General features: G+C 39.6%; 1 protein-coding gene across 2 annotated transcripts; it reads right to left on the bottom strand.

Annotated features, from left to right (window-relative positions):
* Nucleotides 1-1,339: 1,339 nt before the first annotated feature.
* Nucleotides 1,340-11,035, bottom strand: LOC113024604 (uncharacterized). Of its 2 annotated transcripts, XM_026171784.1 has the most exons (4): nt 10,725-11,035; nt 10,457-10,606; nt 5,496-5,556; nt 5,206-5,426 (listed from the first exon to the last, which is right to left on the bottom strand). In XM_026171784.1, the coding sequence occupies exons 1-4, from the start codon at nt 10,993-10,995 to the stop codon at nt 5,222-5,224; spliced, it is 687 nt and encodes a 228-aa protein (XP_026027569.1). In that variant the 5' UTR covers nt 10,996-11,035; the 3' UTR covers nt 5,206-5,221. The 2 variants fall into 2 exon arrangements, with proteins under 2 accessions (XP_026027570.1, XP_026027569.1); XM_026171785.1 differs by lacking the exons at nt 5,206-5,426; nt 5,496-5,556 and adding an exon at nt 1,340-1,605.
* Nucleotides 11,036-23,704: the final 12,669 nt, after the last annotated feature.

The raw sequence follows: 23,704 nt of genomic DNA, 5'->3' as shown, positions 1-23,704 counted from the left end.
ATGAAGGTTGTTGGGTCCTTTTTGCCAGATGATATTAAGTACAATTACTACAGTAAAGTACAAATGTAAGGAATTTGTACTTTATTTTATTTTATTTGGTCTTTCCATCACATTTGTGGCTTCTTCTCCGCTGCTTCTAAGTGGAAATTGGTACATTTAACTTCACTACAAATATCTGACATCTTTAGTTGTTATTTTACAGATGAAGATTTGTGCTCGTGAAACACATGAAGTACAATTTTGTTTCTGTAGTTGATCAATCAGTTATTTGACTTGCATGAATTTAGCAACTATTATTATATGTTTAATCTTTAAAAGTACTTACTGTTGATATTATTTACTGTAAATTGTTCAAAATCATAAATGTGTGAGAAGCACTCAATCAGGGGCGACTCCAGCATCAAACCTTTAGGAGGGCTCAGCTCAGTCTTAATGTCATGCTTTTAGTGTTGCCTTCAAAAGAAATGTAATTTTTGGATGACCTACAGCAGTGTCTAAGAATAACAGATTTTAATATAATACATCAGCTTTACGGTGGTCACTTTAGTTTAAAACCCGATGCAATGGCACAGTCATGTTGACCAGTAAATTTCAAAAACAGTTTAAGAAAAAGCAGATCAGAGGAGAAACCTGCACGGCATTGTTTCAGTCTCTTAACCACATAGAGGCCAGTCCACCAAATCATCAAGTATTTAAAGTACCATTATACAATACAGACAGTTCAAAATCCCCCTGCGACTCCACGTACCTGCACAAGAAGCAAACTGGTAATAGAGCTGATTTTAAATGACAGCTTTTGAATTCATGCAAACCCAAACACTTTGTTGTGCAGACTCAGCACAGAGACTCGTGTACACCAATTCAGAGAGTGGAGAACAGATTTGTAGTCTGTCACATCAGTATAGTGGCATTCATCCTGTTCAAGTTTACAGTGATGTGAATGTTGCTAAATGCTATTATTCACATTAATAGCAGAGTGCTACTGAAAAGCACACAACGCATCCATTTAATGCATGTAGATGTTGTGAAAAATCCACCTGATCTCTGTTAGTTCCAGTCTCTCTGTCCGCGCTTCCTCTTTGTACTGACAATCACACACAAACATTTTATATTCAACTAAAACAATAACGAAAAATATATTCTTGTAATAATTATTTTAAGAGCATCGTTTGATAAGAGCATAGCACCCTGCTTAGTTATGAGCGATCACCATAGATGAATGTGGGCATATGTAATATCAGTTTGCTGCTGCTGGCGAGGGTGTTGCTAGGATCTTGAAGCATACAGGACTTACAACAGCCCTGAAGTCTTTTGAATTTTCACTCAATAACAGCACCTTTTAAAGTTATTTGTTTTTATTCATTTAAACATATAGTAAAATTAATATAAAGTGGTAAATGTTATGCACTACCTAAAGTGTGAAGTCACAGAATGATACTATTTAGTGCAGTTTTTAATCATTACTAGTCTTCATCTTAGAGCTTGTGCTCTTATTGTGCCATGATGTCTCCTTTTAAACTGTGTGGATGTTCACCTCTTCTTCATCCTTCCTGTTCCTTTCACCAAACTGCTCACTCTTGTTCTCCTCTGATCTCACTTCCTGTTCTGGTTATAAGAAGAATGCAGTCAGCATGTGTCAAAGACACTCCCTCCAAATATATGATTTTTGATATGATGATTAGATATTTAACATTTTATTTATCAACTATTTTATGCACTAAATCAATTATTAAACAAATATCATATTGTAGAAAAGCAAATAATAATGCACTAAGCAGTTTCATGCCACAAGAGCTAAATGGTCACTTCACTGTATTTATTTCCCACAAACTACTATACCTAGGATCTTCAGGTTTCCACTATATTTCATTAATCTGCAGCGACTGTAGAACATAAAGTATATTGACCTCTATTGTTTTCTTTATGACTTGGCCTGAATACACACACATACACATCTTTGAATAGCACAACAAATGAGGTAATTTTCCATGTGTTTTAATAGGTTTAAGTGATTTATGGGTTTTATGTATGTGTGTGTATTTTGGTCTTCGGTGTAAATTTATACAAACTGTAATTTTTTCAGATGAAAGATCCGTTATTTAATGTTGCTTAATGTTGACTCTATGGAGAATAAAGCCTTACATGAGTGTTGCTATTTTTAATTGCGGAGTGGAAGACCTACTGTACTTGTTGTTTAGTCTGTGATCTGAATGATGAATTTAACCAAACTGAAAGCAAAGGTTACAGCTGGGATATTCCACACATTTGAAAGACTCATTGTGTAACTCAGATGTTTATGAGCTTTGATCACTCCAGCATAATAATTATCATGTAACTGCAAGAAGACTTAATGAAACTGAAACAATGCACCCTAACACAGGCATTTGAACTGTACGCTATTGAGTGCATGAAGTGTACCTCTACAGCTGAAAAGAGTTTGCCTCTATAATTTCTGGATCTACTGATTTGTTTCTGATGTATCTCTTCTTTTATTTAGCCTGTATTTATATAGCGCTTTACTAGTCCCTAAGGTCCCCAAAGCGCTTTACACAACCAGTCATCCACCCATTCACACACTGGTGATGGCAAGCTACATTGTAGCCACAGCCACCCAGGGGCGCACTGACAGAGGCGAGGCTGCCGGACACTGGCGCCACCAGTAGGCAACGGGGGAAGTATCTTGCCCAAGGACACAACGACCGAGACTGTACAAGCCGGGGCTCGAACCAGCAACCTTCCAGTTACAAGGCGAACTCCCAACTCTTGAGCCACGATCACCCCATTATGTACAGAAAGATGATGAAATCCTCTTTATTTGAGAAAGTGTCCTTAAACTATTTTTCCTCCTTCTTACTGAGTTTCCGAGCTACCTCTTTGTTAAGTGAATAAACTATTTGAACAAGAAAGATATCATGGCATTTATGATGATACTCTGTGTGTGTGTGTGCGTGTGTGTGTGTGTGTGTGTGTGTGTGTGTGTGTGTGTGTGTGTGTGTGTGTGTGCGCGCGCGCTCGGCAGAGGGGAGGTCAAGGCAGGAGCTGAGTTGACCTGGTACATCAAGTTTGGATTTCCCCAGTTGTTGATAAACAAAAAAGATTTAAACTTAAAAGATTTTGAGTTCATGCACACTGGAAAAAAAAAATTCTCTTCATCCCAATCATTTGTTTAAAAATATGGCTATTTTACTGATCTATGGTTATTATTAAAGAGGAAGGAAAGAAGAAGAGGAAGCCTGAGCCCAGGTTCTGTCCATTTTCATAACAAGTGACAGCACAGACATCTGAGCTTTTTCGTCATAAAGATTGTGATGTGAAGCATCAGCAGGTAAAGTGTCGTTAAAGTGTCACTTCAATAATGCTGCTGGCAGAAAGAAGTGTTGACACATACTAGCTTTGAATAAAAGGCTTAAAACACAAACAGTCTAATCCTGGGTGTTGCTTTTAAGCTTAAAGAATATAATAAGTTCTAAGACAATTCAGTTTACTTCTTACTGTCCATGTTGTGTTGTGGTATTTACTTTATCATGAATGTACGCTACTTTGTTCTAGCGACTGTAAAAAATAATTGTATTCATGAAATAAACTAGACTTTCACAGTCTGCATCTTCCACAGTTTTCATACTTTTGTTCACTCCAAGTTTGACACAAACCCACAGACAACCAGAGTTAACTATGTGAAGCAATCACAGACACTGTAATGGCTGATTTTTCTAATAAACACAATCAGGTTAACATTAAGGTTTAACATTGAAGGAGATTTGTTCCATAGTCACAGTTATGCTTGTATTTCCTTTACTTACATCCAACACTACTATGTTCTGTTTCAGTCCAGGTGCTGGCAGTTTATCCTTTGTTGTTTGGACAAATAAGCTTAAAGCTAAACCTTCATGTTTTTGATGGGAAAGTTTGTTAAACCATTGCTCAACTTATGTCTGCACAGAGCAGATAATTATGATGTACTTGTAAAAAGACTTGATAAGCAGGTCACAGCTGAATCAAGGGGTAATAAAAGTAAGACCACGCGGTCTCAGCACGACTACACATGCAGTGGGTTATCGCACACATTTGAAAGACTCATTGTGTAACTCAGGATGTGACCCCTTATAAAGGAGACAGAGAAGTTCTGTTGTTCAGTCAAGTAAAACCTGGTGAAAGCGCAATTCTAAGACTCTGGTCGTTGCTTAAGTGTATAGATAAAAAATCTTTTTTTCATGCATTATTTTCTTACTATATTAGTATAATCACCAAATCGATCATTTCATATTTATCTCCTGAAACGATCTACATTAACTTTTCTATCCCTAGAAATGTGTTTCCAGAGTCCCAGGTTTAGTGACTTCCTGTCCACCATCACATTAGCTGAGTAGTTGTCAAATTTGAGGGGAGCAGAGAAGATCAGACACCAGTCAGCAGGTCAGAGGCCATCTCTCATTTCACAAATCAATCACTTGATTTATAAATGGAACAAACACCCCATCAGACCAGGTAATGACCCATTATGAGACAACAGCCGTCTGAGAGGAGATGTTCTGTATCACAAAACATGGGAAACAAACAAACTCTAGGCATTCTGAAATATATAAAGCTCAACAAAAAAACAAAACCATATCAGATCCTGATGTAATTCATTTTGTTGTTGTCTTTATTAGTCATTTAAAAAGGTCTAGAAAAAGTGTCCAGGAAGAGATTCTACTATTTATGCAGCACTGCCCCCGTGTGGCCACAAAGACACACAACAGCTTCATTTCTCAGCCTGTTGCCTTCTTTTTCCTTCATGATGTAAACAGTGAATGAACTGAAAGAAGTCAACCCATAAACTGTTAAACTGATACAACAGTCATGATGATTATGTAACAAGTTGTAGTTGACTTTCTGGTGGTGGTTTTGGTATACAATTTAAAAGCCATTTTCTTTTATAAATACACCATACACTTTGTTCTTGACCATTTCTTTTCCTCATATCCTTAATGGACAGTGGAGGAACACTACATCTAGCTTCTGTTTAACATTTATCCAGGCGCCCCCACACTGTACCTCTACAGAAACCAAGGGAGAGAGACAGACACACAAAGATTTCCACTTGAATCTTGATCTCAAAATAGAAAAAGTTTTATCACAAAATAATTACAAGAGCACAAATAAAAACCAAAGACAAATGAAATAAAAGGCAAGGCCCTGCGACTGAACACAGCACATCTTGCACCTTTAAAATTCACAAATTTCACTTTTCTTTGTCAGTCTGTGGTATTAAAAAAATCTCAACATGATGACCAATGTTTGACCTTTCACCTCTAGCATAGTTTTCTCTGGATTTCAATCTGGCCACTCCAGAAATGACATTTATCAGTGTATGTACAGCATCCATTTTTGGTTTAGACAGTCTGACACAGACCGTCTCCATGGCAACCTCCGAGACTCTTCTTTTCCTAAAAAAAAAAAAAAAGTCTATATGACCACCAACAAACCTGTTACACCATATTTTTTCACCAGCTCACCTTTGCTGAAGGTTCTCATACAAATCTAAACATCTTTTGAGAAAGTCCACATCACTCTGATCTGTAATGAAAACAGAAAAACAATGACAACACCAGCAGAGGCCTCCGACATAAACCTGGCAACATAAATCTAGATAACTTTGCTTATTTATCTCTTAAAACATTCAACAAAGATTACATTTCTAACAAATATACCAATATCAATATATATTCCAGAAACAGGACATTCCAGTTAGATCCTCTCCAAACTTACACTGGGCAGCTCAGCCCATCATCCACTTTTACAAAACAGAAAGCCGCCTGATACAACAGCCCCAAAAGTGACAAAAATCCACCTCCAAAAAGCAAAACTTCTCATAATGGAAAAACAAAAAAGATTGTCAATCCTATCAAACACTTTCTCTTAATCTAAAGAAATTATTCCAACATCAAACTGTGAAATTTACAAATAACTACCAAGTCTCTCATGAGAAAACTCTTGTTCACATTAGAGCTGTGTGGTACACAGTACGACTGATCTCTGTGAGTGATTCATTTCACAAAGTGTTTCGGCCTGGTGGCCAGTACCTTTGAAGGAAGTTAGTAATCTGTGCATAACAGAGCCACGTCTCCATTTCTAAGCAGAGACAAATCTCTGTTTTTTAGGGAGAAGAGAGAGCCCCACACGATGACTCGATGCCAGTAACAGTCTTTTACAGAAGTCTGCAGGCAGCCCACCCTGTGCAGGAGCCAGCTGACCAGCAGCAGCACTAATCTCCTCCAAAGAAAAGTTAGCATCCAGGACAGCTCTGTCCTCAGAGCTCAGCTGAGGAAGCCCCTGCAGCAGCTTCTCCACGCAAGCTTTGTTACTTTACTCCATCCCTAACATGGTGGTGTAAAAGTCCACGGCATACTGACCTGCTCTGCATCCAGGAAAAACCACTAACGCCACATAAACTACACTAACAACACCATACACAATTACACTAACTCATCATCAGCCTCACAACACGCCACACATAAAAAAAACACAACTTTCAGCCAGACAAACCACACAGTCCACCAAACTTCCATCATTCACCAGAGAGAGGGAGAGATATAAAACGAGAGAGTTTAGTGGATGTGTGTTTGTGTGTGTGATACACACAATTTATGAATGTACTCTCCAATAAAGGTTATGTAGTTGATGAAAAGTGGGTTAGATTAAATGTTTACATTTCTTGTGCATGAAGTAAACTATAATATTTATATGTAAAATTCCACACCTACACCTGTGCGCCCTCACACTGCAGCACATTTTACTCCCCTGGTTGCAGAAACCGTTCTATATTTAGTCACAGCTGCAAAAGAAGCTCCACTCAAAGAAACTCAAAGATGATGGAGAGGAAGAGATTTCAGAACATGAGGCAGGAAGGTGGGGAGAGAGTGAGGCGGTATGGCACACAGGAAACGGTCGAGGGCAGACTCAAACCCAAGCTCCTGCAGTGGGAACTCTAACCTTTAGTACATGTGTCCCCACTCAGCCAGGTGAGATATAGCAGAACCATCAATTCAGAGTCTGACAGTAAGGGTGAAGACGAGCCTGACTGTTGGTCTGCTCCAAAACAAGCCCATAAGCAAGCTTTGAAATAATATGTTACAAAATTGTGAAACTGCGACATGAAATTTGATTTGAAAATGAAATTCATCCTGATCAGGAGCTGTTATGATCTAAATGGTGTTCTAGATCCAGTAAGCATTCATTCAACTTGTCTGCAGCAAAATTAAAAAATAAGTTACCACAAGTTGTTTTTTAAATTGGTAAATAATTGATAAAGTGTTAAAAGTACTGGTTGTGTTTGACCTCATCACCAGGATGAGTTGGAAATACTTCAAATTCCCTCAGGTGGCCTTTTGCTGGTTGGATTGCCACTACAGTCTGTAAACTGTAGAGGTAATTTTGTGAGCTCATTGGATGAGCAGTTTCTGAAATACTCAGACCAGCCCATCTGGCACCCCCATTCTGATACTTGCTTTGACCTTCAGCAGGTCATCATGAACATGTCTGTATGCTTAAATACTTTAATTTGCTGACATCTGATTGGTTCACTAGACATTTGTGTTTAACGAGCAGGTGAACAGGTGTACCTGGCAAAGTGTGTGTAACCCTCAGTGTTACTGACATGTTCCACACTGATGCACAACAATACTCTGGGCCCCACACTGTTTTATTAAGTATGTCTAATCACTGTGGACATTACATGTACCTTCTTAAAGGAGAGGTCAAAGGTCAGTTACCTTTATAGGTTCCTGCTATATGTTGTGACATATACACAGCACAGTTGTAGGAATGATAGTTTCTAAGTTCTAAAGCTTTTTGTCAATTTTCAACCAATAAATCTTAAAGTTGACCTCGAAGACCACAAGTTTGAATGGATTGTTAACATGACCCCACTCTACAGCACTGCAACATTTTAACATGAGTTATTTAAGACTTTCCAGGTATCCTGGTTACAGAAAAAGATTGATGAGCAGAAAAAAAGAAACAAACTTTAATTGTTTCTGATTAGAAGCTGTACAATCCGGACTGACTTTAACAAATGTGCTATAGGCTCAGCTGGAAAATAGTGAGCTTTACAAGACTGATTTTGTTCCAAAGGCTTTCACAGACCTCAACCAATCCTAAGGCTAATTAGCACGGCTAGAATTTTAAAAACATTTGTTAAATGTTGTCATTGCTAACATATACCTGTTTTAGAGCATGCTGAGTAGCGAGAATGCAAAGTTATTGTTACCTCTAAAAAGAAAAATGTGAAGATGTGATGTTAGCATGAGCTATATAGTATCTCCAAAAGTTGATTCTGTTCATCTGGACTTTACGTTTTGTGGGAAAAACGTTTCGTCACTCATCCAATTGACTTCTTCAGTCTCAGCTGACTGCAGGTTTCCCCAATCTTACAGGGAGTGCAGAATTATTAGGCAAATGAGTATTTTGTCCACATCATCCTCTTCATGCATGTTGTCTTACTCCAAGCTGTATAGGCTCGAAAGCCTACTACCAATTAAGCATATTAGGTGATGTGAATCTCTGTAATGAGAAGGGGTGTGGTCTAATGACATCAACACCCTATATCAGGTGTGCATAATTATTAGGCAACGTCCCTTCCTTTGGCAAAATGGGTCAAAAGAAGGACTTGACAGGCTCAGAAAAGTCAAAAATGGTGAGATATCTTGCAGAGGGATGCAGCAGTCTCAAAATTGCAAAGCTTCTGAAGCGTGATCATCGAACAATCAAGCGTTTCATTCAAAATAGTCAACAGGGTCGCAAGAAGCGTGTGGAAAAACCAAGGCGCAAAATAACTGCCCATGAACTGAGAAAAGTCAAGCGTGCAGCTGCCAAGATGCCACTTGCCACCAGTTTGGCCATATTTCAGAGCTGCAACATCACTGGAGTGCCCAAAAGCACAAGGTGTGCAATACTCAGAGACATGGCCAAGGTAAGAAAGGCTGAAAGACGACCACCACTGAACAAGACACACAAGCTGAAACATCAAGACTGGGCCAAGAAATATCTCAAGACTGGTTTTTCTAAGGTTTTATGGACTGATGAAATGAGAGTGAGTCTTGATGGGCCAGATGGATGGGCCCGTGGCTGGATTGGTAAAGGGCAGAGAGCTCCAGTCCGACTCAAACGCCAGCAAGGTGGAGGTGGAGTACTGGTTTGGGCTGGTATCATCAAAGATGAGCTTGTGGGGCCTTTTCGGGTTGAGGATGGAGTCAAGCTCAACTCCCAGTCCTACTGCCAGTTTCTGGAAGACACCTTCTTCAAGCAGTGGTACAGGAAGAAGTCTGCATCCTTCAAGAAAAACATGATTTTCATGCAGGACAATGCTCCATCACACGCGTCCAAGTACTCCACAGCGTGGCTGGCAAGAAAGGGTATAAAAGAAGAAAAACTAATGACATGGCCACCTTGTTCACCTGATCTGAACCCCATTGAGAACCTGTGGTCCATCATCAAATGTGAGATTTACAAGGAGGGAAAACAGTGCACCTCTCTGAACAGTGTCTGGGAGGCTGTGGTTGCTGCTGCACGCAATGTTGATGGTGAACAGATCAAAACACTGACAGAATCCATGGATGGCAGGCTTTTGAGTGTCCTTGCAAAGAAAGGTGGCTATATTGGTCTCTGATTTGTTTTTGTTTTGTTTTTGAATGTCAGAAATGTATATTTGTGAATGTGGAGATGTTATATTGGCTTCACTGGTAAAAATAAATAATTGAAATGGGCATATATTTGTTTTTTGTTAAGTTGCCTAATAATTATGCACAGTAATAGTCACCTGCACACACAGATATCCCCCTAAAATAGCTAAAACTAAAAACAAACTAAAAACTACTTCCAAAAACATTCAGCTTTGATATTAATGAGTTTTTTGGGTTCATTGAGAACATGGTTGTTGTTCAATAATAAAATTATTCCTCAAAAATACAACTTGCCTAATAATTCTGCACTCCCTGTATGAACAGTGCATGTATATGGTTACCTGTCCCCTTGCAAAACTTTGCTAGACCCGTCCCTGCACAGTTACCAGCTGTCAGTAGAAAAGGATCCTGATGTTATTTGTCTCTTAGAAACAGTTCATAACTTCCCTTCAACTCATCCATGTCACCTAAAAGGTAAACCTGTTTCTCCATCACCTGTTCAGCTCTGATGATTCAGTAAGGACATCTGCTGGTTTCATCTTCACGTTTCCCTCTCACCACATATCCAAACCGATATCATGACCAGCAGCTGTTACAGCTGTGGCTCCAGCCAACATCAGCTGATACTAGAAAGCAATATTAAATTAATTCTAGCAGCAGCTGATCAAGCTTTAACCTGCTGTTGTTGTTTAGAGCGACCACCGCTGGTTTCCTCTTTCTGGCTCGAAATGTGTGGTAAACAAACAAGAGAGAAGCAGGCAGAGCTGTGTTCAGTTTAAGAGAGAGGTTTTTGATACCTGAGAAGGAGTGCAGCAGCTCCATGGTGTCTGTGGCACAAGCAAGGTAACCATCAAGCTCAACTGCACTTTGGAGCCTTCTGGAGATCGGTCTGGAGAAGAATTCATCTTCATCAGATGACTCTCTTTGCTGATCCTCACTCTCATGCTCTGTTGTTTAGTATTCAGGACAGACCATCAATAACTTACAATGTATTAGGTGAAATACTCACTTAAGCATCTGTTCAAATGTAAAAATACACAAAAATGGGATCACATGAATCCTTACCAGCCTCTGTTACATCTGCTCTGTCAGTCCAGGAAGTCTTGAACTTGGGTAAGAGGACTGCAGCTGCAGCCAACTCTGGATCCTCCATCATCGCTCCAAAACGCTTTTGAAGGCCATTTTGCAGGGCTCTGATGAGTGGCACGCATGTCTTGCTTGATGTCTCCAGCCTGCTAAGTTTGGACAGTAGTTGTTGGATTACTGGCAGGAGCCATCCCATAAAGGAAGTGGACTCAGACTGAAGAATGTTTGAAGCTTTCACCAGTGGCTTCATGGTGGTACAGTACTCCCTAAGGAATGCAACTTCTGCAGGACTCAACCTGTAAGACACAACAACAAAACCCACCATGACTATAATAGGGATATTCTGATTTAATATTAAGAGTCTGCTCACGTTTTTAACCATCCATTAAGGAAAATTCACAAAATTTGCAACCATATTGGTAGGTGTCCAATTTTACTCACACTTTCACCTTGAACTCCTCACAAATGCTCCTGATGGCATTTTCCCCCTTCTCATCAATGATGCGTATTATCCTTTCAATGGCAAGGTTGGCTGAATTCCACTTTGTTGCATTGGGACGAATGATCTGTAGTTCACACTTGTCCTCTACCACTTCATTAGCCAAATGAGTTTTGTTCCAAATGGCCTGGCATTTTGCAAAGCTTGCACGGGAGAGCCTCTTGTAGGTTTCATTCATGCTCTCTGCTAGGGCAGCATCAGATGTTGCCACAAGGTTTAGCAGGTGACATGCACATCGCTGATGAGGCGGGAGTTGATACTCCAAACCAGAGTCTTCATCAAGAATTGCACTTGCCTCATGGTAGTCAATATGGTCAGTCAGGTCAATAGTTTCTGGGTCTGCTTCATCTTCAGCTTCATCTGCATCATTTTGTGCCCCAAACATGTGGAAGGCCTTGACAAAGTTGGATCCACTATCAGTTGTGGTTCTTACAACTTTGCCTCTAATCTTGTATTGGCAATGGATATCATCAAGCGCACCAGCAAGCATGTCAAATGTGTGAGACCCTCTCAATCTTTTGCATGCTGGTGCTGCAGATCTTCTTTCCAGGGACTCTTCCTCCAATGGCATGTGACTCCAAGGTAATTTTTCTGATGAGCTGACCAACAATCAGTAGTGGTAGCAACCAATTTGACTTTATCCAATGCTGCAACCAAAGTCATCTTCATGTGATCAGCAGCTTCACAGATTCTGGCACGGACAGTGGGTCTGGAGATGACTTTGGCTTGAGGTTGTAATGTGGTAACCAATTCTTTGAAAGATGGCTGTTCTAGCACTGCAAATGGCTGTAGACCCTCACATGTGAAATTGATGACAAGCATGTCAACAGTTGCTTGTGGAACATGTTTGTTTGCAGCTCTCAACATCAGGTCTGGTAACTTGGCTTGTGTATTTGCTGAGAGCTTGTTTGGTGTGGCTGTGGTCTTTCGCTGACGAGATGTTGATGCCACAGTGATATTGTACTGCTCAATCTTCGATGGATGTTTCCTCTGTAGAGATAAATATTATCATACGTCAGGTTCATACATTACTTCATAACATCACTGTGATTAACACTACAGGAAAACACATTTTTAAAACATCATTCAACTAGACATGAGCTAATCTTTGATTGTTTAGCATAGTATAAAAGAGTGGTGAATTTGGTCAAATCTTGCAGATATATTGCTGTATTTATTTACAAATGTAAACCAATTTTGAACGATCATTGCAAAAAACATGAATTTCTGTATACATTCTAAGTTCTGTAATCTGTATACTATCTGTAAAAAGAGTATCGACCAATGTATCAGTATCTAAATTTTTAACTCCTTTTTATCAGTATCACCCTAAAGTTTTCAGTATTAGTCAGGTTCTAAAAATACTAAGAGAGCAAAATATGTGTATATAGCAAATGTAATTTAAGAAAAGGGATCACATACACAAAAATGCTGCCCATACAGCTAACAAATAAAATCAATCCACATTATGTTCTTTGAAAAATATATCATATTGGGAAACATATAACCCTACTGATTAAGAGCCATGTCACTATGATAGACCTATATCAGGCCAATGATCCTGATCAACTGATCCATTGGGCTCTGATACATGTCAGCTGAGAGCTGGAAGATTAATTTGAGATGCAGCTCAGCACTGTGTTCAAATTTTGTTTTTGTTTTTTATATAGGCCAGCTGATTGTAGGCCTGTGAGTTTTAAATGACTACAAATTTAATTTATTGTAATGACGGTGGTTATCCAAATAATAAGCTAAAACATTCCTACGAATTTAGCTGTTCAGTGGTGACGCACGAATCCTACTTCCGGGTCTAAAGTAGTCTGCGTTTAATATGGCTTTTGTATTGTTAACATGTTTAATGTTATGTATTTTCTTCTATTTGATCTCAAAAAGCTCCTAAAACAGTCAGTGATCACTGTTGACCTCCCTCGGCTTTTATTACCGCTAATCATTTATTTAAGCTCAGTTTTTAAAACCTTAGTATGTAACTACAGCCCAGCCCATGCAGCAGTATATGAATGACTAACCTCGTATTGTGGATGGATTATCTCAGCATCCTGCCATGCGATTACATTTGTTCCTGATCACCGAGAACACTCACATTAACGTTTATGGAGTGGAAAAAAGTTAGCTTGTTTATATTACGCTAACATAGCTGTGTCGCTAGCGGTCACGTAGCACATCATTATATACCAGCTAGCCCAACTTCAGTAACCCTACAAACGTCACTGCTGTTTAGTTTTCTGTCTTCATTTATGCTGGAAGTGATAGCAGAGCTGTACGTTTGAATTTGTTTCCAAAACCCTGCAGTCAGGACATGCTATATTGTATTTAGATAGAAGCTAGCGAGCTAATGCCCTGCTAACTTCTAACTCTGTTAAATGTCATAAATTCCGTTTTCATGGATGCCTGGATGTTAAACTCAATTGTTACACCTGGTAGAGCAGAACGCTGATCATTTTATTAAAGATGAAAGACTTTAGACAGTTTTTCAACTCTCAGTAATGCCATAGTGATCGTTTGATATATGGACCTGCAGCGGAGTTTAGACCCAGACACGGCTAGTGAGGTCAGACTGAACAACCGGATAGTTCTATCACGTGCACGTGTACACGTTGACAACCGTAACCATGGCCGCCGAGGGTATATAAATGCTTCACAAGGTTCCAAACGTCTGTTTACACTTGCTCGTGGACTTGTTTCGACCTGCTCCAACCTCAGCCTGTGGAAAGCTAAGTTTTGCAAAACATTTTACTGGAAGCGGATATAACTTGAACGCATAACAAGTACTTCATCTGTCGATCGTTTGTACTTGTTTTTGTTTTTCAAGTTTGAAGATGGCTCGCCGTGGACCCGGACTCCCCGACTGTCACCTGGACTTCGCTGCAGGTACCTTTGAAAATTTCTTTAAATGTAAATTACTGTAATAATTTAACAAGTTCCAGTGTGAATATCAAGTTCTAACGTGATCAAATATGTGTATTCAAGATTGTTTCCCGTAAATTGTTTGTATGTTTTAAATTTTCCGGGAGAGGTGTAGAAATTATTAACGACTGATGTATGAATATGAAAAAAGGTGTTACTTTGATTTGAAGGCTTCAAATTTGACACTTTTCTTTAAAATGAAATGGTTAAAAATAGCTTAATGGACTAAAATTTGTAAAATGCCCAAAAATCAGTTTCTGTGGTAACGGCATCTTCAAGATGTCACGGGTCAGAACACGCAGGCGTAAACACACAGATCCAGGTCCCCTCCTGACATCCTTTTCTTCTCCGGATCAAAGGCTTTATTGACATAAACTATATTTTTTCTCTGCTGCAAAACACAAAGATAAAAAAATACAAATAAAATAATATCAAAAGAATATGAAAACAGTAGTAATAATGGCATTAAGACCCATCTTCTGTTACGGTAATGCTTTTAACCTTATTAGATAGCAGAGAGAGATATTGTACACAGGGATATTTACACAGGGATAGCATGTTTACCACAGATTAGATGTATCTGTCCTCACGGCACATTTCTAAATATGTGGATTCTGAGTTAAGAGTTTCTGTTTGTTTGTTTGTTTGTTTGTTTGTTTTTGACTTGACCATCATTTTCAGACATACCTGCAGAGCTTTGTGTGTGCAATTCTTACTCTTGCCAAGGAGGTTGTGTTTTTATTTTAAAAAATAAATAAATAAATAAATTAATAAATATATATATATATATATATATTATAGCTTATGTATATATATATATTATAGCTTTGTGTATATATATATATATATATATATATATACATATATATTATAGCTTATGTATATATATATATATATGTATATATATATATATATATATATATATATATATATATATATATATATATATATATATATATATATATATATATATATATATTACATTCCTAATGTTATTTTAAAATTGTTTCCTCACAGGGCGTCTTGACTATGTGGTTGAACGCCCTGCAGAAGCTCAGGACACTGATACCCAGCGTATCAGCGAAGGTGAGTATGGTGAGTATTTTATCCCTCTCTCACCCTCACCTTCTTCTCATGAAGCATCAGATGCTGATGTCGGTGAACAGCAAGGTGAGTATGGTGAGTACCGCCCCTACTTACCTGTAGATGATGAAGAGGTGAGTGAACAGACTGACAGTTCATCTGACTGGAACGACTCAGAAGAGTGGGGGGATTGGCTTAGCGATGACTCTGGGTATGACACCATGGATGAGAGAGATGATTCCCCTCTCATCCGGGAGCACCCTCCAGAGCCGTTTTGGCACGATTGGCAACGTCCTATTGCTCCAGGTGCTGCCCCCATCGCCATGCCGCCTTTCGGCCAGGCCAATGCCCCACTCTTCCCTCGAGTTGTTGCCCCAGTTGGTGATCCGCCAGCTGCTCCTCCCTCAGCTGCTCCCTCTGCTGCTCCCTCTGCTGCTCCCTCTGCTGCTTCTTCCTCAGCTGCTCTCTCTGCTGCTCTCTCTGCTGCTCCCTCTGCTGCTTCTTCCTCTTCTGCTCCCTCTGCTGCTTCTTCCTCAGCTGCTCCCTCTGCTGCTCCTTCCTCTTCTGCTCCCTCTGCTGCTCCCTCTGCTGCTCCTTCCTCTTCTGCTCCCTCTGCTGCTTCTTCCTCAGCTGCTCCCTCTGCTGCTCCTTCCTCTTCTGCTCCCTCTGCTGCTCCTTCCTCAGAAAAGAGAAGCAGAGAAGACATCTGCACCGAAGAGGTAAGTGCAAAGAGGTGCAAGGTGAGTGACCAGTTTGATGCCCCTTCAACATCCTCAGGTAGTTTTGGAGTCAGATGTTTCTGGGAGAGGCTTTTTAACCTTTCCCTTGATGACAGTGACTCTGATTAGTTTATGTTAGAATGTGTTTTTAAACTTTGCCTTTGTGTTTTTACAGATATAAGAACATCTGACTTGCACATGTGAAATGTATTGTTTTTTTCTTGAATAATATATGTTTTTCCCAAGCCCTAATTCACCATGCAGGACAAAGGTAAGTCTGTACTTAATCTCAACACAAATAAGTAGAAAAGGTTTAAAAATGATGCAGTGAACTGACTGTAGTCTCTTGTTTTTACATAAGATATAGCCTGTGGCTAAGAATTCAACACTTCAGACACTCAACATCCAAGATGGAGCAAACACCCCACCCAGAAGACAGCCTTACCCCGACCAACCCGATGAGAAGGATGGATGACCAAGTGAAAAACGGGAGAGTGGTGCTGTGTTCCAACTATGTAAGTTATCACCTCACATTGACAACAAACTGTATTGAAGACAAAATTCTTCCAATAGTTGGTATAAATCATCATCCTATGTCAGCAGCACTGTAGGTTTAGCTTTATTTATATTTTTCATGTGTATACGTTGGGTTTAAAATTGCTTTTTAACAACATACTGCAGCTACCAACAATGAAAATGCTGTTTTGTGTTAAAATGACGTCTTTCTTGTGTTATTACTTTGCAGGGCAGCTGAGAGTGGACAGAGCTGCACAGAGGACCAAAGATCCACTCTCAGCACTTCATACCTGACTGGCCACAGCACCAACCCTCCTCACCCTAGGTGAGGAGGGTCCTGACCCCGCCTGCACAGAGGGAGTTGTGAACATGCACTTCTGTGTCGGTGGGTTTAGGATCCTCCTCACACTCACACTGATGAAGACTGTCACTGGAAGATGTCTCCATTGCATCAGCAGGACGTAAGCATTTGTAAAATATTACAGTTTGTGATGTTTTATACATATTTTTATTGCATCATTTAAAACTATGAGATATAAAATAAACCAATTTTCATAAAATTTTCTGTGTATTTAGTTGTTTTCTTAATAAGTTCTTTGGAACATCATTGCAACCTGTCAGCTTTTTATTGAGGATTTAGAAAGTTGCTGGTGGCCCGAGTGTGTAGAGTGGGGTGTTGTTTTTGTCACATGGTGAAAGTGACCTCATGGGGAGCAAAGAGAACAACTGAACAATTTGGGGATTCACAGACTTTCGTAATCGCTAAAAACAATTAATAAAAATTGTTCTGTGTGAACTAAAAGCTCAAATATAAACCATCCTGACACTGACACAAATGATCTGCTGTTTATAAGCAGGACAGTGTTTTCATGAGCCTGGATGAAGCTAATTTGCATGAGTTTAACCTGCTGGTCAAAAACTTGCATGACTCTGATATCACTCTAACTTTCTTCTGTTTATTTATTCATTTTTGCTAATTGTAGTAGATTAATATGTTCACCAACTGATTGTTGGCCTGAATGTTTGAATGTTTGCAGTTTCAGGTCCTACTGATCAGTTTTAAGTATTGTAGAAAGTGAGCAGCAATTGAATCAAGTCCTGGGATGAAATGGGACAAAAGGGTAATGTGACAGCCACATTAGTTCCCTTCCCTCGTTTAACAATGTGTAAGCAGACTGCTTTAACCTGCAATTTACTGCATGTTGTTAGGCTGCATGGTACAACCACAGTCTGCTAACCACCCGTGGTGATCGAAGGTTTTGAGGTCTTGCTTGAGCTACTGATGAAGTTTTATCAAAGCTTGTTAAGTTTCCCAACCACATTTTATCCTGATGGTCCAAGGCTTACATCTTTATGCTCACAGACGTACTTCTGTAATTAATCAGTGACCGATTTATTACTTTAAGTTACAGTGTGAGGGGCATTAATGAACATAAATCAGATTTAACTGGATTATGTGTTTAGGTCAAGAGACACAGACCTTCATTTTTAAGAGGCTCTTCTTGAATATCTAATCACGATGTTTGCCATGCAAGTACACTGGGCGGTTGTTTTTAACAGAATCATTTGATGATTCTGATGAAATGAAGTATTGTTTCAATGAGTTGTGGCACCATTCTTGCTTTAGCAGTGAAAGGAGTCAGGTAGGGCTCCATCAGGAAGAGGGCCCCAGAGGTCCTATCCCCCCGCCCACTTCCCTGGGGCTTGAACATCAGTGGATTTCCACTTAAGCAAAGCCTCATCAAGTTCCTGCAAACAGCACCATACACACACTATCATGTACAGAGTGTGGATGCTGTGTCTAAGACCACGATCATTGTGTTTCCACCATCTGGTGCAAGCTTCATCTGTCTCACTGTGTTCTCCTAAAGGCCAAGACAGCAGGACAGTGAACTCAATCTCACTTATAGGTGCCAGAAATCAGAGGATGTGAGATGGTGGTAATCAGGTTATGCATTTGTTGTCTTCTCAGCAGGTGGGAAACATCTCTCTTTATTTGTTTATGTACATGTGTATCAGAAATCTATTTTCCTGTACAGCTCAGGATTAAGGCACAATGTTGATCTAATCTAATGAAGATCAGTGCCTTTTTAGAGTCAGTGAAAATACTGACATTAGTGACGTTAACCCTTGACTAAGAGTTTCTTAGTCAATTGTTAATGGGAAACACATTTCCACACCACCATCTTCTAAGCTGTGATGCTACATGTGCAGCAGCAAACGTCCAATTAGTACCGATCAGAAGGTTGGAGGTTCGATCGCAGCCTGATCTGATCTGTATCTCAAAGTATCCTTGGACACGATACTGAACCCCAAACTGCTCTTTCATGTGTCCATCAGAGTATGAATGTTAGATAGAAAGAACTTAGGTACAGAAAAGTGCTTGTATGAATGGGTGAATGAGGTGTATAAAGTACTTTGAGTGCTTGAGTAGAAAAGTGCTATTTAAGAACAAGGATGTGCAAGAATTTGCTAGACACGCTCTTCTTTTTCCAAAACTAAAAATGTTATTTCAAATTTGGCAGCCTGTGTGTCAAAGAGACTGAAGAGTAACTAAAGGGCAAAGTCCAGGAATACAGCCAAACTCAGGAGATCAGTTAGGAGCACAACTGAGCAAAGGTGATTCAAAAAAATGGAGAGAAACTCTGCCATGCAGTGCCATGCTGAGCAGACTGGTTTACAGCCACAAGAGAGACTCAGCGTTCACAGATCATAAAATCTTCAGGGAGCAAAGCTCTCAGAGAAGCTATAATGCAATCCACAGATAGAATACAGTCAATAAGCTCCAAGTGAAATGTTAAACAGTGCATGGATAGCTTTTTGTTCAGCTTTTTCGTCGTATCCTTTTTCCCCCTTTCTAAAGTCTCTTCAGAGGCTTTGCAGTTTGTCAAACAGCAGCTGGTAAAAAGGCTTTTGCAGTGAGGCAGGGAGCCTGTTCAAACCAGATTATGCTTGATTTGATGACTGCAGAGAACTTGGGGCTGACAGCTCAGATTAGGATCGGTTCTCCCTTGAAAAGGCATTAGTGTGTTCTGTAATGGCAGGATTTCTGTTCAATGTGCAGGTAGATTGAAATCAAAGGGCACCAAAGACACCCAAACCTGAGGGATCATTACGTGACACCCAAAGCATCTGAGCAGTCTTATTCCTTCATCTGTACCAAATTACTCAGATTCACAGACGTCGTGCACAGCAGACCTGCAATACAACAATGAATAACAGGAGTTACGCCTGCGTTTGACAGGTCAAAATGTCACAGGGAGCAGTTCAGTTAAGTTTCATTCCCCTCCAGAAATCACTTCATGCATGATTATCAGGAACCTTTGAGTAATGACAGCACTTAAGTGAGTGTTTCCTTACCATATTCCACTTTGTCACCAAGTTTTAGGATGAGAACGTTTTTTTTCTACTTCTATTTTTTTTATATCGTTGTTATTATTTCTGTTGTAATTTGTGTTTGTTTTTTGTTTGTTTGTTCAGTTTTTCAGCCTTGTTGCATTTTTTTCTATTTCCGTTGTGTTTTATTCAACTTCTGTTACATTTTGCAGGATTTTGCAGCTTTTTCTATTGACGGGTGTTTTCTTCAGGGACACCATATTATCATTATCTTTAAAACTGCATTTGAAACTTAGTGCTGAGTTTTTACTTTCTGCAGTTGAAGTTATCTAAAGAAACTGTGTGTGGGTGCAGCTGAAAAAACGTCTTTTGGCAAATAACACAGAAATTCTGAAATCCTCTACTGCTTATATCAAACAGAATAAAAGAAACCAAAGCTAAACTCTAAAAGATTATTTATTTCAGCTTGTTTACAGTTATCCACACCTCACAGCTTTTTATGGGTTGATAGTTTTCCTGATCCAATCTGCATACTCAGGATCACAGAGGTCCATGAAGGCAGCCGGTGCTCTGCATACAAAGTCCGGATCTCCCACAAAAGAAGAGACCCCATAAATCCTGCCATTATGAACCACTCCTCCACCAGAGTCTCCCTGCAAGACAGAAATACAGTTTCCCAGTTTTATAAAATCTTTCTGTATTTTGAATGTTTAATAAATGCAGCTGTGAGCTGAGGGATCATGCAAACTCACTCGACATATATCTTTCCCAGGACTTTGTCCACAGAACCAGTGCTGATAGCTCCTGACTCGGTGGACCTCAGGGAATTATTTCAGTAAAATATCATTGAGCTCTGTACAGCTGACAACCTCAGTCTCTGCACAGTGAAGAGAGGGTGATTCACCAGGTTCTAGAAAAAAGGGACAATTAGTTCAGCTTAAAGCACTTTTTTAAAAAATGATGCAGATTTGTATTTTATGCAGAAATGCAGCAGAAAGAAATAAAATGGTCTGAGCTCACAGGAAAAGCTTGTTTTTGCTTTGAACACATTAGAAATGAAGAAAAATACAATTTCAGTACAAATATCTGCAACATCTCTTTACTAATAAAGTAACAGTTTGGATGGTTTGTTTTCTTTTTTCTTAATACAACAAATTTGTTAAAAATCATCTTCCTTCTTTTCTCATTAGCTAGTCCAGTGGTGGCACCATAACCTGCGACCTCAACTCTGGAATGACACAAGAAGTGTTTGGACACTTTTCTCTCCTTTTTTTGTCAGTTACATACAAATACATATATTGATTGTTTTGCACGTTAACTTTGAAATGTTGCCCTGAGGCCTGTACTATGAAGCAGGATCTCATCTCTCCAGGTAACTTCAGAGTTCTATATGAAGGATTTTGACTTCTTACCAGAGAAAATTGTAAGAGTAACCCTGACCTGCTGTTATATTAGTTATGTCCTTTATAGAGTTTTAGTCACCACTTTATCATCACGCACCACACCTGGCTAGCATGCTTGGACTGTGCTTGCTCAGCGCATTGGGACACCATTCAAGCTCACTGCAGCACATGCTACTTCCTGTTTTAAAGGGCCTTGTAGCAGCCCTTGTTACATGTGTGGGCACGGAGCGTGAAGCAGAAAGCACAGCTTAAAAGAGAAGTTGATATACCCGGCGGCGTGACACTGACTGGTGTTTTACACCTTTTTTGGCTCCTACCTCAAAGCACACTGTGCGCTGTCGATCTTACGTGCTGCACAGTAATGTTTAATATTTAGTATTTACAGTTATATTCCCATATATCATCGTGATGTTGTTTATTCTATTGCTCTCGTTTTCTTCTGCTTGTTTTCTTTTTTCTGCAAATGCAAGTATCCAGAGTCAAATGCTCCTATAGGCCATAGCAGTGAATACCACATGGCACCATTCCTACCTCTGCATAGGAACAGAGACTTCTTCATTTCCAGCAAAGACCTGGGATATGAATACACCCACCTGCTAGATGCTAGTCAAAAGCTAGCAGAATCATTGCACCCTTCCCTCGATGAGTTGCGGGACGTGTGGCCGTGGCTGCTTCTTGCAGGGCTTTGTGGAGGAATTTTGACAATAGCCATAGCTGCTGCGGTCCTAACTACAAAACGATGGTACAAAGGATCATCCTGGTTGCGTGCTAGAAGCTGGAAACATGCATTTGCTCTCCCTGAAAGACAACCACTTATCCAGAGCAATGAAATAGAGGAGGCCAACCAACATAACTACCAAACAACTATGTGAAGGCAAAGCCTGTCTAGCTTAGCCTTATCGATCTATGAATTTTAATATAAAAGCACAGTGAATTTTTACTTTGAACTATATGCTGACTAAAAACAACTTCTATGATATCTGATATTTCCAATATATTTAACCGTATTACAAGTGGGAATAAAAACCTGTGCATGCAGTAACTTTCAAAAATGGAAAAAAAAATGTTCAGACCGCAGAGATCAAATGTAATATTAGTGCATTCCATAGATTATCAGCCAACAGCCTTGAAGACACACTTAGTCTCTTTTGGTTTTCAGCCTAGAACGAGGAACCACCAGCAGGTTTCTGTCAGAAGACCTCAGTGACCTGCACCTTATAGATGGAAGCAAATGAAGTTTGATCTCAGCTTCATGCTCTTGTTCTGCTCGTGCTCTGATTTGAATTACATGTTCTACACACTTCACTGTATCTCACTGTCAGTTTGTCAATTTGTGACATTAATTCAGAGGAATGTGGTGTAAACCAATGATTTATAAACCTAAAACAGCTCATGATCACTAACCAATGCTAACTTTGAGAAGCAATGCAGAACATATTGTGCCCTCTGTGTGGCTAATGGAGCTCTTAAGAGTAGAAGAGCAAAACAAGAGAAAAAAACAACCTCACTCACGAGTCTGCGACTGCGTGCTGACAGAGAGCGAGTGGGTTACCTCTGTGTGACTTCAAGCTGCAGAGGGTAAGGCTCTGACTGTGGTCTGCATATATGTGCCGAGCAGCAATTCAGAATACCCAGCGTGCACAGTTTCTGTGAGGTTTGGCATAACTCGATGCATTGAATCATTTTTATATTATACAGACAGAATTATGCAGTAAGAACCAGCAGTTAAATATAGAAACTGTTGTTGAATACTCACTGATACACAGAGGCAAGAGAAGAGGCAGCAGACACAGTGTTCCTGCCATTCACCCTCTAACAACTGCCTTTCTGTCTGAATGGTGACCATTGTATAGTCACCAGTGTCATGATGAAGCCTTATCATGCTGCATGAAAAGCTGCAATACTCCACACATTGATGCAAAGTTACTCATCAGCAGTTTTTGCTTTTGCCTTTCATAAAGTGCTGGGAGGGAAATGAAGCTGAGAAATGAAACTTTGAGTATTGTGTAAACCGTCGATTTATTATAGAAGATCTACAGTATGAACTGACCATAAATGTATTTTGGTCAAGACCTGAATTAAATTTCATCCAAAGGCTTGTGGCTCAAATTTGAGCAGGGCCTGACAGCTTCAGTAGAAAGACGCTGAGGGTCCTGTCACTGTTGTTGATGTCTCTGTCCTGAAAGATCACAGACTGCCCTGTGATTTGTGGTGTTTCTTGTGGACTCGTAAAAGGATTTATTTATATGATATAGTCTTTACAGATGTCAGATCTCAGGCCAGCTTGAAAGAATTTTGTTTCATCATATAATTACAGTTCCTGATAGTTGGACCAATCACAGCCAAATGAAGTGAAGCTCTTCTGGTGATGGCCCAACACCATCATCTGTACTTCAGCAAACTGTCTCTGTTCTCTGCACATAAACTAAAAATATGACTATATTGTCATGAAAACGTACTAAAGGAATTAATAGTGCC

Source organism: Astatotilapia calliptera, chromosome 6 (assembly GCF_900246225.1).
Source record: "Astatotilapia calliptera chromosome 6, fAstCal1.2, whole genome shotgun sequence".
Taxonomy (NCBI): Eukaryota; Metazoa; Chordata; class Actinopteri; order Cichliformes; family Cichlidae; genus Astatotilapia; species Astatotilapia calliptera.
The sequence above is the reverse complement of the archived record's forward strand: the minus strand, read 5'-3'. Positions and strand labels throughout refer to the sequence as shown.